Source organism: Siphateles boraxobius, unplaced genomic scaffold (genome assembly GCF_051911475.1).
Source record: "Siphateles boraxobius isolate OS27281-9 unplaced genomic scaffold, OSU_SipBor_1 96, whole genome shotgun sequence".
NCBI lineage: Eukaryota > Metazoa > Chordata > Actinopteri > Cypriniformes > Leuciscidae > Siphateles > Siphateles boraxobius.
In genome coordinates this window covers 376,164-390,000 of record NW_027509226.1, presented here as the reverse complement: position 1 = coordinate 390,000, position 13,837 = coordinate 376,164, and the positions used below count along the sequence as shown (strand labels likewise).

At 43.1% G+C, this 13,837-nt stretch overlaps 1 protein-coding gene across 1 annotated transcript in view; it reads left to right on the top strand.

The window, feature by feature from the left end:
• Positions 1–1,002, top strand: part of LOC143733300 (uncharacterized) — a 2,048-nt gene extending 1,046 nt beyond the window's left edge. The window contains exon 2 of the mRNA XM_077224963.1: positions 718–1,002. Within this exon, the coding sequence (XP_077081078.1) occupies positions 718–1,002 (285 nt within the window). The remainder of the gene's footprint in view (positions 1–717) is intronic.
• The last annotated feature ends 12,835 nt before the right edge of the window (positions 1,003–13,837 follow it).

Here is a 13,837-nt window from a genome sequence, read left to right as displayed (position 1 = left end):
TAAATGCTTCTTGCTTTAAGAATTTTTTGATATTTGGACTGGAAACAAGACATAAATACTAAGTAAGAAAATCTTTTGTTAGCTGAAGTGTCAAAAGCTACCTTAAACAAATTAGTGCAAAACTCGCTGCTAGAATCGGATAAGAGATCACATTACTCCCATTTTGGAGTATCTGCATTGTCTCCCCGTTATAACAAATAAAATACCTTTTTGTTACTTGAAATACACAAAATAAACTGATGCTTACAAAATCCTTGTAAGTAAGCATCAGAATTTTAAAGCCTACCCTAAACCTATAGGGCTTTAACTTATTTACATGGCTTTACATGGGTTGGCACCTCAATACTTTTAATACCGAACTTTTAATTCCATATACTGGAAACTGGTCTTGTATCTGTTCCTTTAACTCGCTTATGATTGATGGGAGACAGAGCTTTTTCTTCAATAGCTCTAAAACTATGGAATACTTTACCAATCGAGATAAGGCAAACAAAATATCTTAGCATTTTTAAATATTACCATAAAACTCATTTTTTTAGGGTAGCTTTTAATTGAAATTTAATTTGTAAACATTTTTCATTGTGCATTATGTTGTATATTCTGGATTATTTTATATGGTGTATTTTGTTGTTTTATTTGTTTCTGTAAAGCGCTTTGAGGTGTACAGTTAAAGGCGCTATAGAAAATAAAGGTTATTATTATTATTATTATTATAAGATCCAGGAGTTGGTGAACCTCAAGATCCTGATCGTGGAGCAGAACTCTCTTCACACGCTTCCCAGGACGCTGTGCCATCTGACGGGCCTGGAGCTCCTGAACGTGGACTTCAACGACCTGCAAAGCATTCCTGATGAGATGTACATGCTGAGGCGCCTGGAGAAGCTCGCTTGCCATCCTCTGGATAAAGGCCTGCATATAGTCCACAATCCACTGCTAAAGCCCATCAAAGAGGTTCTGCAAGGAGGTCTGAAAGGCCTTTATAGCTACCTCAAACCTGCATGAAGATAACGGTGAAATTGGGGGATTAAGAGGTTATGTTTTGCAAAAAAAAATTTTTTCCAGATATTCTATAGTGATTTTCTTCCTCAGTTTTTCAGTCCAAATATCTAAATATGCTTAATTTAAAGGGAAAACAAGATTATTCAAACCGATCTCACGGCAATTCGTACGAATTTTACAAGGTGGCTAATTTGTACGAATTCATACGACCTCATAAAGCATACATATTTTACGAGTTGCCCAATTCGAATAAATTTGTGAATGACCTACACCTGACCCCGCCCCTAAACCTAACCACGAATTTGCCACCTTTTACTCACTCGTACGAATTGGTCGTGAGATAGCGTTGGATTATTTTTATTGGCAGATATTGGTACCATTAAGGAGGTTCTGCAAGGAGGTCTGAAAGGCCTTTATAGCTACCTCAAACCTGCATGAAGATAAATGGTGAAATTGGGAGATTAGATTATGGTCGGCAAAAAATATATACTTTTTCAGTTTTTAGTGATTTTCTTCCTCCGTTTTTCAGTGAAAATATCTAAACATGCTTAATTTAAAGGGAAAACAAGATTATTTTTATTGGCAGATATTGGTACCATTAAGGAGGTTCTGCACGGAAGTCTGAAAGGCCTTCATAGCTACCTCAAACCTGCATGAAGATAAATGGTGAATCTGTTAGTCGAAGCGTCGCACACTGCAAGTACACTGTAAAAAAATAAGGATTACTGGGATATTTTTTAAAAGAAAATACTTTTTCAGGCTTTCTATAGTGATTTTCTGCAGTTTTTCATTTCAAATATCTAAACTTTCTTAAATCAAGATGCATTTACTGGAGAAGCAAAATGTGAAAAAAATTAAGTGAGTATTTGGTTAAAACAAGAAAAGATACCAGCAAAATAAGCTTAATTTCAGTGGAAAACGTCTCAGGTTACGACTGTAACCTATGTTCCCTGAGAACAGGGAACGAGACAATACGTCAACGACGTTATGGGGAACGCCTCAGGCGTGACAGGTGTCTGAAATCACTATCAAATCACGTCAATCATATTGACCGGCGACAGCCCGTGAATCATTAGTGTGAATGATTAACGTGCGACCTGGAAGTATAAAGGGGCGCCTTGCACACATGACAAATCACCTTATCGTCTGAAGGGACTGTACGGTAGGCAAGCCCCGAGGCATGGCAGGGAGACGTATTGTCTCGTTCCCTGTTCTCAGGGAACATAGGTTACAGTCGTAACCTGAGACGTTCCCTTTCGAAGGGAACTCAACAATACGTCAACGACGTTATGGGGAACGATATACCAACTCCGCCATGCTAAGGGGAGTGCATGCCAAGTGGCAGTGACAACTGTCAGAACCAGCAACTTCAAATGAAACGCTAGAACCACTCACCCTCAGGTCACACTGGGCTGTCAGTGACAGCATTCCCTACGGTCATAGCCCAAGCTACAGCCTCACAGAAAAACCTTCATAAATATGGTTAAATAAAAGGTCTACCTGGGCCGGCTCCGGGCCTGGGACCACAGCTTCCAATTAGAAGGGGTCCCTTCTAGGGAATGTGGCTAGGGAACCCGAAGGAACCCCAGCCAGTCACTATTCAGGGGAACGTACTCACCCCGAAATGCCACCAGGACGGCCTGACCTGGCGTCAGTACATAGACACTTAGTCTGGCCAAATCCTGTCTGTCTGAAGACAGAGCCTCTGGACAACAAAGCCTTAAGAAAGGCATCCAACCCGAGGGACTGCGAAGCTGGCAGTGAACCACTCGGCCCGGATCTCAGAGACGGGATATCCCGGAGAGTATGACTCAGCATAGTGCTTTCCGACCCTTGCTAGCGAGGGGAGTTTCTCTACTCGATCCACGGATCAACCCAGTGTCTGTGTTTCAAAACACTGAGGAGGCCTGTGAAGGCCTAAGGGCTGATCTAACTGGGAGGCCTCACGAGAGGCCTACGACCGTCTGACCAGACTCAGGAAGCCGCATGCTCATAGAGACCCTCGGTGAGGGGAGCACAAGGTCTGCCTGGTAGGCAAACCAGGCTGTAGGCAGAAAAGGTTCCGGGAGGGAACCAATAGCAGAGAATGAACACTTTAGCGAGCCAGGGCGCAAGCTCGTCTTCAGCAGCTGCCTATTAAGGCTAGCTGAAACTGATAGCAAGAGACCACTAGCTTCATAAACCCAGCAGCACTAGGGAACGTTACAGGGAGGCCCGGAGAGGCCTACTACCTGATAGCCAACGTAAGTGGGAATTCACCTCCAGGGAGGCCAGTGAGGCCTACTACCTGATAACCACAGTATGTGGGGTGCTCACCTTCAGGGAGGCCCAGAGAGGCCTACTACCTGATAACCACAGTACGTGGGAACTCACCTTCAGGGAGGCCCGGTGAGGCCTGCTACCTTACAACCACAGTATGTGGGGAGCTCACCTTCAGGGAGGCCTGGTGAGGCCTACTACCTGGTAACCACAATCTGTGGGAACTCACCTTCAGGGAGGCCTGGTGAGGCCTACTACCCGACCGTTCTCATTCAAGGAGGCCTGGAGGAGCCTACTACCTGATAATCGCAGCATGTGGGAACTCACCTTCAGGGAGGCCTGGTGAGGCCTACTACCTGACAGCCACAGTATGTGGGGTGCTCACCTTCGGGGAGGCCCAGAGAGGCCTACTACCTGAAAACCACTACTACCTGATAACCACAGTACGTGGGAACTCACCTTCAGGGAGGCCCGGTGAGGCCTGCTACCCTACAACCACAGTATGTGGGGAGCTCACCTTCAGGGAGGCCTGGAGAGGCCTACTACCTGGTAACCACAAACTGTGGGAACTCACCTTCAGGGAGGCCTGGTGAGGCCTACTACCTGACCGTTCTCATTCAAGGAGGCCTGGAGGAGCCTACTACCTGAAAATCACAGTATGTGGGAACTCACCTTCAGGGAGGCCTGGTGAGGCCTACTACCTTTGACAGCCAAAATATTTGGGAGCCCACATCCTAGGGAGGCCCAGAGCGGCCTACTACCTGACAGCCACAATATTTGGAACCTCATATCCAGGGAGGCCCCGAGAGGTCTACTACTTGATAGCCAACGTAAGTGGGAATTCGCCTTCAGGGCGGCCGGGTGAGGCCTACTACCTGATAACCATCTTAAGTGGGAATTCACCTTCAGGGAGGCCTGAGTGGCCTACTACCTGATAACCACTGGTAGCTTTGAGCCCTGAGTCCGGGTGATAGTATAAGGTGGCCTGCTAAGGCCAGCCAGCTGGGGACTCGCCTATCAGGGAGGCCTGGTCGAGCCTACTAGCTAATAGCAAGTCATATTCTGCCATAAAGTACACTGTTGGGAACCATACTACACAAGCATAATTTACTAATGGGCTTCCAGTAGTGCTATAAGGTATGTCCCACAATGTTGGGACTCACCCCCGAGGAGGCCTGTTTAAGGCCTACTACCCATCAGTGAGTCAACTGCCCGAACCACCAAGGCCAACCACGTAAAGTGAGCTGGCCTACAAGCCCTCTAGGGGGCTGTCCAATCAAGGAGGCCTGCTGAGGCCTACTACCTAATGGCGCAGCCTTCGTTGGCAGAAAAACTGTTTACACAGCGCCTACAGCATCCTGGTGCCTAATCACATTTCCAATGGCAGTGTACTCCGCAAGAAAGCACCCTTAAAACAAGGGGAGTACAACATACGCCACTCTGCCTCAACGGAGGCCCCAGTTAGTCAGGGGCCTACCATCTATGCATGGGCGTCAGCTCAGGGCAATGCTCTGGCTTCAGGGGAGCTTACTTCGACCAAAGAAGAAGTGAAGCTTACTTCATACTCGACCCGAGCCATAGTGGTGCGAGGTAGGATAAAACAGAACTGGGAGTGAAGTGCTCAGACCTACCCTGTATCACAGGGGAATACTCACACCTCACCCTGAGGTTACCAGGGTGCGGGCCTGCCAGCGGCTCTAGGGGTGACAGAAATGTATCTGTGCCCAATCTAGGGGAGTGGGGCTTAAATGAAAGCCAACCACCTACAACATAGCGCTCGAGCAGTAGCTCAGCGAGGTGAGTGAAGCCTAAACTTGCGGCCTAAATCCGTAGGCCAGTTCTGCATGGCAGGGTCGGGCAGGAAACCCAGTCTTCTTCGTGAAGCGAAAGACGGCCTAACCCTGCTCAATAAGGACATATATACCACGGAGGCCTGTTTGAGGCCTACCATGTCTTTACAAACCATCCTCTGCACCACGCTGCATTACTCTAGTCACCCCAGAATGCAGAGAAGGGGGGCGGGCCTTGGCCTAATGACTCCCACGAGAGGAGGCTGTTTATACAGGGATGCTAGAAACCAAAATTCACAAAGTGAAGGGTCAGAGGGAGAAATGCTAAAAAAAATTTGGCAGAGCGCCTCTATTATCCCTGGCACAGCCTAGGCCAGCTACAGAGGCGGCCCTGGTGAGGGCCAGCCTGCAAGCATAGATCTATCTGAGGGCTCGGAGGAGCCACAGCCTTACTAAGGAATATAGTCTGTATTATTCCATACAAAGGGCTGCAGAATCGCTCAGCCTAATGAAACCCAAACAGAGCTCAAGGGGCGAAATACTCAGAAAGAAGTCAAAGGCCCGTGGGCCGGACATAAGATCTATCTGAAGCTCTAGCGTCACTCAATACTCTAAGTAAAAAATTCTAAGAGAGAGACCAACTACTCTACCCTGAGGTGGCTAACAGCCCAACCGGCTAACATAGTTATCGTTCTGGCCACCTAACGGGGAACTTCAGGGCCCTAATAATCCAGGAAACTTCTCTTACCTTATTACCTTGACATGACCCCATAGCTCTATACAGGGAACGAGGTCTGTAGAGAGATACATTTCGGAATTTTAATACACAAAAAAATTACTCTTAAAAGACCAGTCAGCTCACCTGCGGCGTGCGGAGTGAAGACTCGCCAGATAGTTCTTTATGACCCTGGGGTCCACCACTTTACATGCCTGAAAGAGGCGTTTCTACTAGCCAAGCCTAGGCGGGCCATTGGAACATCGTTCTTATCATAGGCCCAGCCCCAGGCCTGATGTAATGAACGTCTGGGGAGTCAGAAGAGAGGAGAGGGCTGGATTTCTTTTTAATGAAGTCCTCCGGGGAGATTATCCATCAGCGTCGCTGTGTGCGCTTGTGCTGGATAACCTCCCTCAGATCCCTCTTCTTGCGGGAGTCACGCCCTTTCTGCGCCCTGTTCCTCCACGGAGGGGGCGCACGAGAGGCGACACTGGCTCTCTGGCCCTGTCTACGGTCCTCGGACCGTGAAGGGCCAGGCCCTCCCGCCTGCCTGGGTGTGGAACCGGATCTCAGCGGTATGCAGGATCCTGCAGCAGGTCGGCCTGGTATGCCTGCAGCACCGCCATAGTGTGCAGGGAAGCACCAGCCTGAACCGCTGTCGTGTATGCTCTGCCATTCAAACGCGCTGTTGACTTTAGCGGTTTGGATGGCAGGGTTGGAGCTCTCAGTGTCGACGCCTGCCCAGACACGAGATAGTTCGCAAACGACTCGTCAAATGGGCGGCATCGACACATACCCATGCTCTGCGATCCCCTCAACATCAGCGAAATTAACCCGCTGATGTCGGTGAATACGGGCAGAGTATGGGCTCTTCCATGCCCTCTCGATCTCCGTATGAAGATCAGGAAGGAATGGAAGGCTCACCTGAGCTGGTGGTGTATGGCAGGGGAGAAACCGATCGCCAAGCCTACCGCGAGCGGTCTCTCCTCTAGCGCGTCGCCATGGCAGCTACAGCCTGTTGGCGGCGCGCTCCACAACATCCACCAGGTCTGCATACACGGGGCAGGGTGGCTGAGAGGGTTCAGGATCTACCTGATTATATTTTTTTTTTTTTTTTTTTTTTTTTTTTTTTTTTTTTAATTTTTTATTTAACAATCAGGCATACATACAAACAAACCAACATAGTGCAGTAGTGAGCAATCTTGTAAATCCATACTTCCAGCAGTGACAAGAGTGATTTAAGTGTTTAAGTGTGTATGTGTGCGGGTGTGAGTGTGGTTATGTGTATGTGTGTGTATGCGTAAACAAAGTAACCGTTTATTATGTATTACCATTGTTATTACCATCACCATCCCACTTCCCACTACCACCATATTGCCAATATTGTGTTGGTAGATTTTTTACTTCCATCCTTCCTCCTATGTAATAATTGCCATTGTCAATCCTGCATAAAATACGACATAATAAGATAATATAATATAAGATAATATAATATAACCTTCCCCCTCATCTCATCAGTCCATATCTTTTCCTATTTTTTTTTTAATTTTTAATTTTTTTTTTTTTGTGTTATGTGTGTTATGTGCAATGTCTAAGGTGCATTAAAATAGGGAGTACAGTGCGAGAGTGTCTCAAATTGGGACAGAGATGCTGTCCCGTTGAAACCACTTCTCGCCTGTCTAGCCTGCCTTGGTGTTTGTGAGGTTTTTCCATATATCCTTAATCCTTCCTTTTTTTTTTTTTTTTTTTTTTTTTCATTCTATGTTGTGGTGCATTAAAAACCCATGAAGAGATAAGGGGGAAGTTATTGCACTAGTGATGACAATGATATCTAATTCTAAAACAGCATTGACAATGGCAATATTGATGATGATAATAATAATAATAATATTAATAATAATAATAAATGACAATGATGATGGCAGTGGTGATCATAACGGTAAGAGCAAAAGACAGCAACAACAGTAGTTACAACAATGGAGAAAAAAAAAAAAAAAAAAAAAATGAAATTAGTAATCATAACAGTAACAGTAAAGATAGCAATAACAATGATGACAGAAACAAGTTTAAACAACTAATATGAATATTCGTGGGTTGAGTAAGAAGGTGAGAGAAGTCAGAGTTGAAAACAGAGAAAGGATTCATAGCTGTAAGAGGTCAGAAAGTGTTGGACGGCAGGGATCAGTTTCAGATGTGTTATTATGAAGGGGAGATGCGAGTTCCATTGCCATGAAGTCTGTTATAAGATTTTTCCAGATGTTAATGTGTAATTTATTTCTGGTTTTCCAGTTCATGAGGATAGTTTTCTTGGCGATGGCTAGAGCTGTGAGGAGTATTTTAGAGTTTATGGTTTTATCAGTTATTATTGTGAGGTCCCCCAGCAAGCAAAGGGAAGGCGACATTGGGATGTGGCAGCCAACTATAGTTGATAGTGCCTGTGTGACCTCTTCCCAAAAGTGTTTGATTGGAGTGCAGTGCCAGGTTGCATGAATGTATGTATCTGTAGAATTTTGATTGCAATGTGTGCAAATTTCTGATGTGAATCCCATTTTAGCTAATCTATTGCCCGTGTAATGCGTTCTGTGAAGTATTTTGTATTGTATTAACTGAAGATTCGAATTTTTGGACATGTGATAGATGTTTTTACAGATTTGGGTCCAGAAGTTGGCATCAGGGGCTATTGATAGATCGTTTTCCCATTTTATTGTTGGTAAGTATATGGTCTGAAGTTGATTTGAGATCATTTTGTATATTTTAGAGAGAAGTTTCTTTGGAGAGGAAATGTTGACCAAGTCTGATATTGCCGGTGGAAGTTCTAAATTTGTGTCTCTGATGTTTATTTTTGTCAGAACAGAAGATTTGAGTTGTAGGTATTTTAAAAATTCGTTGTTCCCGATGCCATACTCCTGGGCCAGTTCCGGAAATGGTCTAAATGTGTTAGCTTTGAAAATATGCTTAATGTGGGTGATACCCTTTTCCGCCCATGTGTGAAAGTTCAATGTTTTTTTATTGCTTATAAAGTCACGGTTGTTCCACAGTGGGGTGAGGTTAGATGGAGCTAATGTAGAATTAGTGATTTGGTGAAATTTCCACCAGGCTGTCAGAGTGGTGGCTATAGTTACTGCCTTAAAACATGTGTGTTGTTTAATTGATTTGGTGAGGAATGGTATGTCAGCTATATTTAATTCTTTGCATAATGATTGTTCTATATCTAGCCATACAATATCAGATTGGGTGGGGCGAATCCATTTGTATATGTATTGCAGTTGGTTAGCCATTGAGTAATATTGGAAATTTGGTGCTTCTAGTCCTCCTTGAACCTTACTTTTTTGAAGTGTAGTGAGTTTTATCCTTGGCGTTTTATTTTTCCAGTAGAAGCGAGTTATAATGGAGTCTAGTGATTTAAACCAGGTGAGTGTGGGGTGGGTTGGAATCATTGAGAATAGGTAATTAATTTTCGGTAAAATCGTCATTTTTATTGCTGCTATCCTGCCGATTATGGAGATTGGGAGATTGAGCCATCTGAGCAAGTCGTCTTCTATTTTTTTTAGCAATGGTGTGAAGTTGAGTGTTACCAACTCTGACAGTCTGGAGGAAATCTTAATGCCTAAGTAAGTGATGTGATCTTGACAAATAGGTATTGGTGATTGCTGGGGAGCCACATCCCATTTGGTTTTATGTAAAGGGAGGGTGGAAGATTTATTCCAGTTTATTGCATAATCGGATATTTTTGAGAAGGACTGAATTGTTTTAATTATTTCTTGAGTAGATGTTAGGGGTTCTTGTATATATAGTAGGATATCATCTGCATAGAGTGAGATTTTATGTGTTTGTTGTGGTGTTTCAATACCTTTGATTGCTGGGTTTTGACGGATAGCTGCTGCTAAAGGTTCAATAAAAATGGTGAATAGGGATGGAGAGAGTGGACATCCCTGCCTCGTTCCCCTGTGCAGTGTGAAGCTTTGTGATGTTAGTCCGTTCGTTGTTACTGTGGCCGATGGTGATGTGTATAAAATCTTGATCCAGTTAATAAACGACTCTCCAAAGCCGAATTTTTGTAACGTGGTGAATAAAAATTTCCAGTTGACCCTATCGAAAGCTTTTTCGGCGTCTAATGTGGTAATGAGAGTATCTTTCTGTTGTACTGATGAGTAGTGCATTAAGTTGTATAATCTGCGGGTATTATTAGATGCATGTCTACCTTTTATGAAGCCGGTCTGATCAGGATGGATTATATACGGTATAATTTGTTCAATTCTATGGGCTAGTGCTTTGCTAATAATTTTTATGTCGACATTCATAAGTGAGATAGGACGATAGTTGGATGTGAAGGTGTGGTCTTTGTTAGGTTTAGGGATGAGTGATATAAGTGCTGTATTCATGTGGGAAGGGAATTTTGCGTTATGTTTTATGTCTGTTATTGTTCTGCTAAATAGTGGGTATAAAGTTGACCAAAAATGTTCATAGAACTCAGCAGGAAAGCCATCCGGACCTGGTGCTTTATTATTTTGCATGCTTTTCAATGCGGAATGAAGTTCTTTTTCAGTGATTGGTGATTCTAGTGTGTTTATTTGTTCCATGTTGAGTTTTGGTAGAATGGTGTTATCGAGGAATTGGGTTATGTCTTCTTGGTTTGGATCAAGATCAGATGAGTATAATTTTGTATAGTAATCTTGAAATATCTTGTTTATTTCAACTGGTGAGTTGGTTAGCTTCCCTGCCGAGTTTCTGATGGAGGTTATGGCTGTTCTTTCTTTATTTCTTTTAATTTGACTGGCTAAATATTTTCCGGATTTATTGCTATGGTGAAAAGTTTCTTGACGGAGCCTGTGAATCAGAAACTGGTTTCTTTTGTTTATTATTTCATTGAGCAATATTTTTTTTTCTCTAATTTCTTTATAGATGCTTTCTGATTGATTATTTGCATGTAAAATTTCTAATTCTTTTATTCTTTCTTCCAGTTGGGTTTCTCTTTCTCTGTCCTTTTTTTTTTTATGTACTGAATATGAAATAATTTTCCCCCGTAAAACTACTTTCCATGTTTCCCAGAGTAGCGATGCTGATGACTTTGGAGAGTCATTTATTTCAAGGAAGGATGTCCACTCTCTCTTGAAGTAGCTGTCAAATTCTGGATCTTTCAAGAGTGATGTATTAAAACGCCATCTGGTGGGGTGCTTTTGTATTGCAGATAGGTTCCAGGTTAGAGTTACCGCAGAGTGGTCGCTAATAATGATCGGATGTATTTTGGTTTCTAAAATATTTGGTATGATTGAATTACTGGTTAGAAAGAAATCAATGCGGGAGTAGGTTTGGTGGACATTAGAATAAAAGGTGTATTCTCTGGCAAGTGGGTGTTGTAGCCTCCAACCATCGCAAAGACCAAAATCACTCATGAACTGTTTTATTGTTTTGGAAGATTGCCCAGATTTTCCTGTGTGTTTTGACCTGTCAAGTGATGGATTGATTACAGTGTTATAGTCTCCCCCTATAATTATTGGACCGTTAGAAATGTTTGAAAGAGAAGAGAAGAAATTTACAAAGAAGGAGGAATCATCAGAGTTTGGCCCATAAATGTTGCCAATTGTAATTGGATTATTATTGATTGAAATGTTAATAATGATAAAACGGCCTTCATGATCTGAAATGGTTGTATGGTGGTTAAACTGTATTTTTTTGTTTATTAAGATGCATACTCCTCTTTGTTTTGAATTATAGTGGGAGGAAAAACAGTGGTTAAAATGTGTAGTTTTTAAGCTGTTCTGTGTATATTGAGAGAGGTGTGTTTCCTGTATTAGACATATATCCGCTTGTGTATTTTTTAGGTAATTTAAAACTTTATTTTTTTTTGTTTGTGAACCAACACCACGAATATTCCAAGTTATGAATTTCAATTGCATGAACCTATTATGTATATTTCATAGTTACCTTGTGTGAATATAAGTCTGTGTGTGTGGATGTGAATGTGGTTGAGTGTGTGTGTGTGTGTGTGTGTGTGTGTGTGTGTGTGTGTAAATCTATAACAACAAATGACAAATAAAACAGGGATACCTATAAACAACAAATACAGAACATATAAACAGTGAGCAAGGCTATTTAGGTGCATTTAGAATACAATGTGCGTGTGTGGTGCAATTGGGTTAATGAAAGAATATGAAGATTATGAATTGACTATAAATTGAGCATAAACGGATTGGAAATGTTACATTGCTATTTTCAATTATTAGTAAAGCCAGGGAGTAGTGTCTTTGTCTCTAAATAATTGTCCATCAATATATAATTTGTCCACTGTGATGATTGCTTTTTTACCTTGATTGATCATTGTCCTACGGATGGGGAAAAGTAGCTTACGTCTGCGGATGATTTCTTGTGGATATTGATCGTTGAGTCCGTAATGAGTCCCTTTGAGCTGTCGTCCTTGTCGCTGTACCAGTACTTTTTGTTTGAAGTGTTCAAATTTGGCGATGATGGGGCGGGAACGGGTGGAGTTGATGTGTTTCTGTCCTAAACGGTGAACGCGATGGAAAGTGATGTGCTCTACAGTCTCTGGTGAAAGTTTGAGCTGGTTGATCAGGAAGTCCTTAACAGATTTTTCGGGGTCCTCGGTGGATGATTCAGGGATGCCGGAGAAGATTAGATTGTCTCTCATACTGCGTGACTGTATATCCAGGATGGTTTCTTGCATGGCTTTGTTCTCAGCGGTGACGGAGGTAAGTTGACTGTTTACTGTTGAGAGTTTTGTAGTGAGTGTGTCCACGGAGCTTTTCAGTGATTTGTTTTCTTCAGTGAGCGAATCGACTTGTTGTTGACTGTATTCCAGGCTGTGGCGGAGGTTTTGAAATTCTTTGTGCAGTACTTCGATTAGTGAGAGTCTAGATTCCAGGTTAGCTAAGCGCTCGTTGATTGATAAGAGTACGTCGGAACAGCAGTTTGTTTTGATCGGCGTGGAAGCTGGTGATGTTGGTGACGGCGGTGAATCGGTTGATAAGGGTGAATCCGAGGTGCGTGGTTTTTTGGCTTTGCTTGATCGGCCCATTGCAACGTTACAGAGTCTGTTGAAGTGATGGTCAATGTAATCCTCCAGTTGGTCCAGTTCCGAGTTGAAATCCAGGTTTTAAGTTAGGGTTAACGCGGGTGATGTTGTAGCGGAAAAGAAAGAGAAGAAAAAAAAAAAAAAAAAAAAAAAAAAAAAAAAAAAATACAAAGTTTGTTTGTCTTATCTAGCAGCGGCGCGCTGCCATGTTGAATTTCGCACCCAACGCGCACACACACACACTACGTCTAGGATCTACCTGATTATAAACCTCCTCAGCCATCTCCTGCTCGTCCTGAAGAGCAGCAACTGCAGGAATGCAGTTCGCCCACGTCAGCCGTCGAATGATCCGAGAGGTTTACAGCACTCTCAAGATGATCGACGAGCTCTCTCTGGAAGCCCATGATGCAAGTCGCCGCTCTGCCTCGGCACGAGCGGGACCACGAGGACCAAACGTGAACCCCCTTCACTCGAGAAGAGGGCCAGATGCGAGCGGAGCGTTTTAAGAGAAAAACGCTCACAGTTCACACATAGGATTCCCTCGAGAACCCCCCGTGCGCGCTCTTCTCCCAGGCAGGAAAAAACACACTCGTGTGCTGTACATTTCATTTTCTTACCGTTTCTTCTTTTGTTCTTCTTCTTCCACTTTGGAGTCTAGAGAAGCCCGTAGAGCCGCGAAATTTGGCACACTGATAGATGACAGTCTGAACATTAAACACACCAATTTTGGAGTCTCTAACTCAATCTCTCTAGCGCCACCAACTGTTCAAAGCTGCATTCATGTTTATGCAAATAACTTTTTAACCATAAGCAACATAATTCTTTCCCCTTCTGATTTTTTGCCTCAAGAAAATTTAATTAAATCATATGACATAAATTTCTGTCATGAAAAATTTCTTCAGACTATGTTGACACAAAAACCTGAAATTCAAGTTAATTGATGAACCGTTTTTGAAAAACTCGTAAACGAATTCTATGAAGAGCATGAAATAGTGGACGTGAGGCTAAATCTCTGAAACACTTAACCGTATTAAGACCAAACTT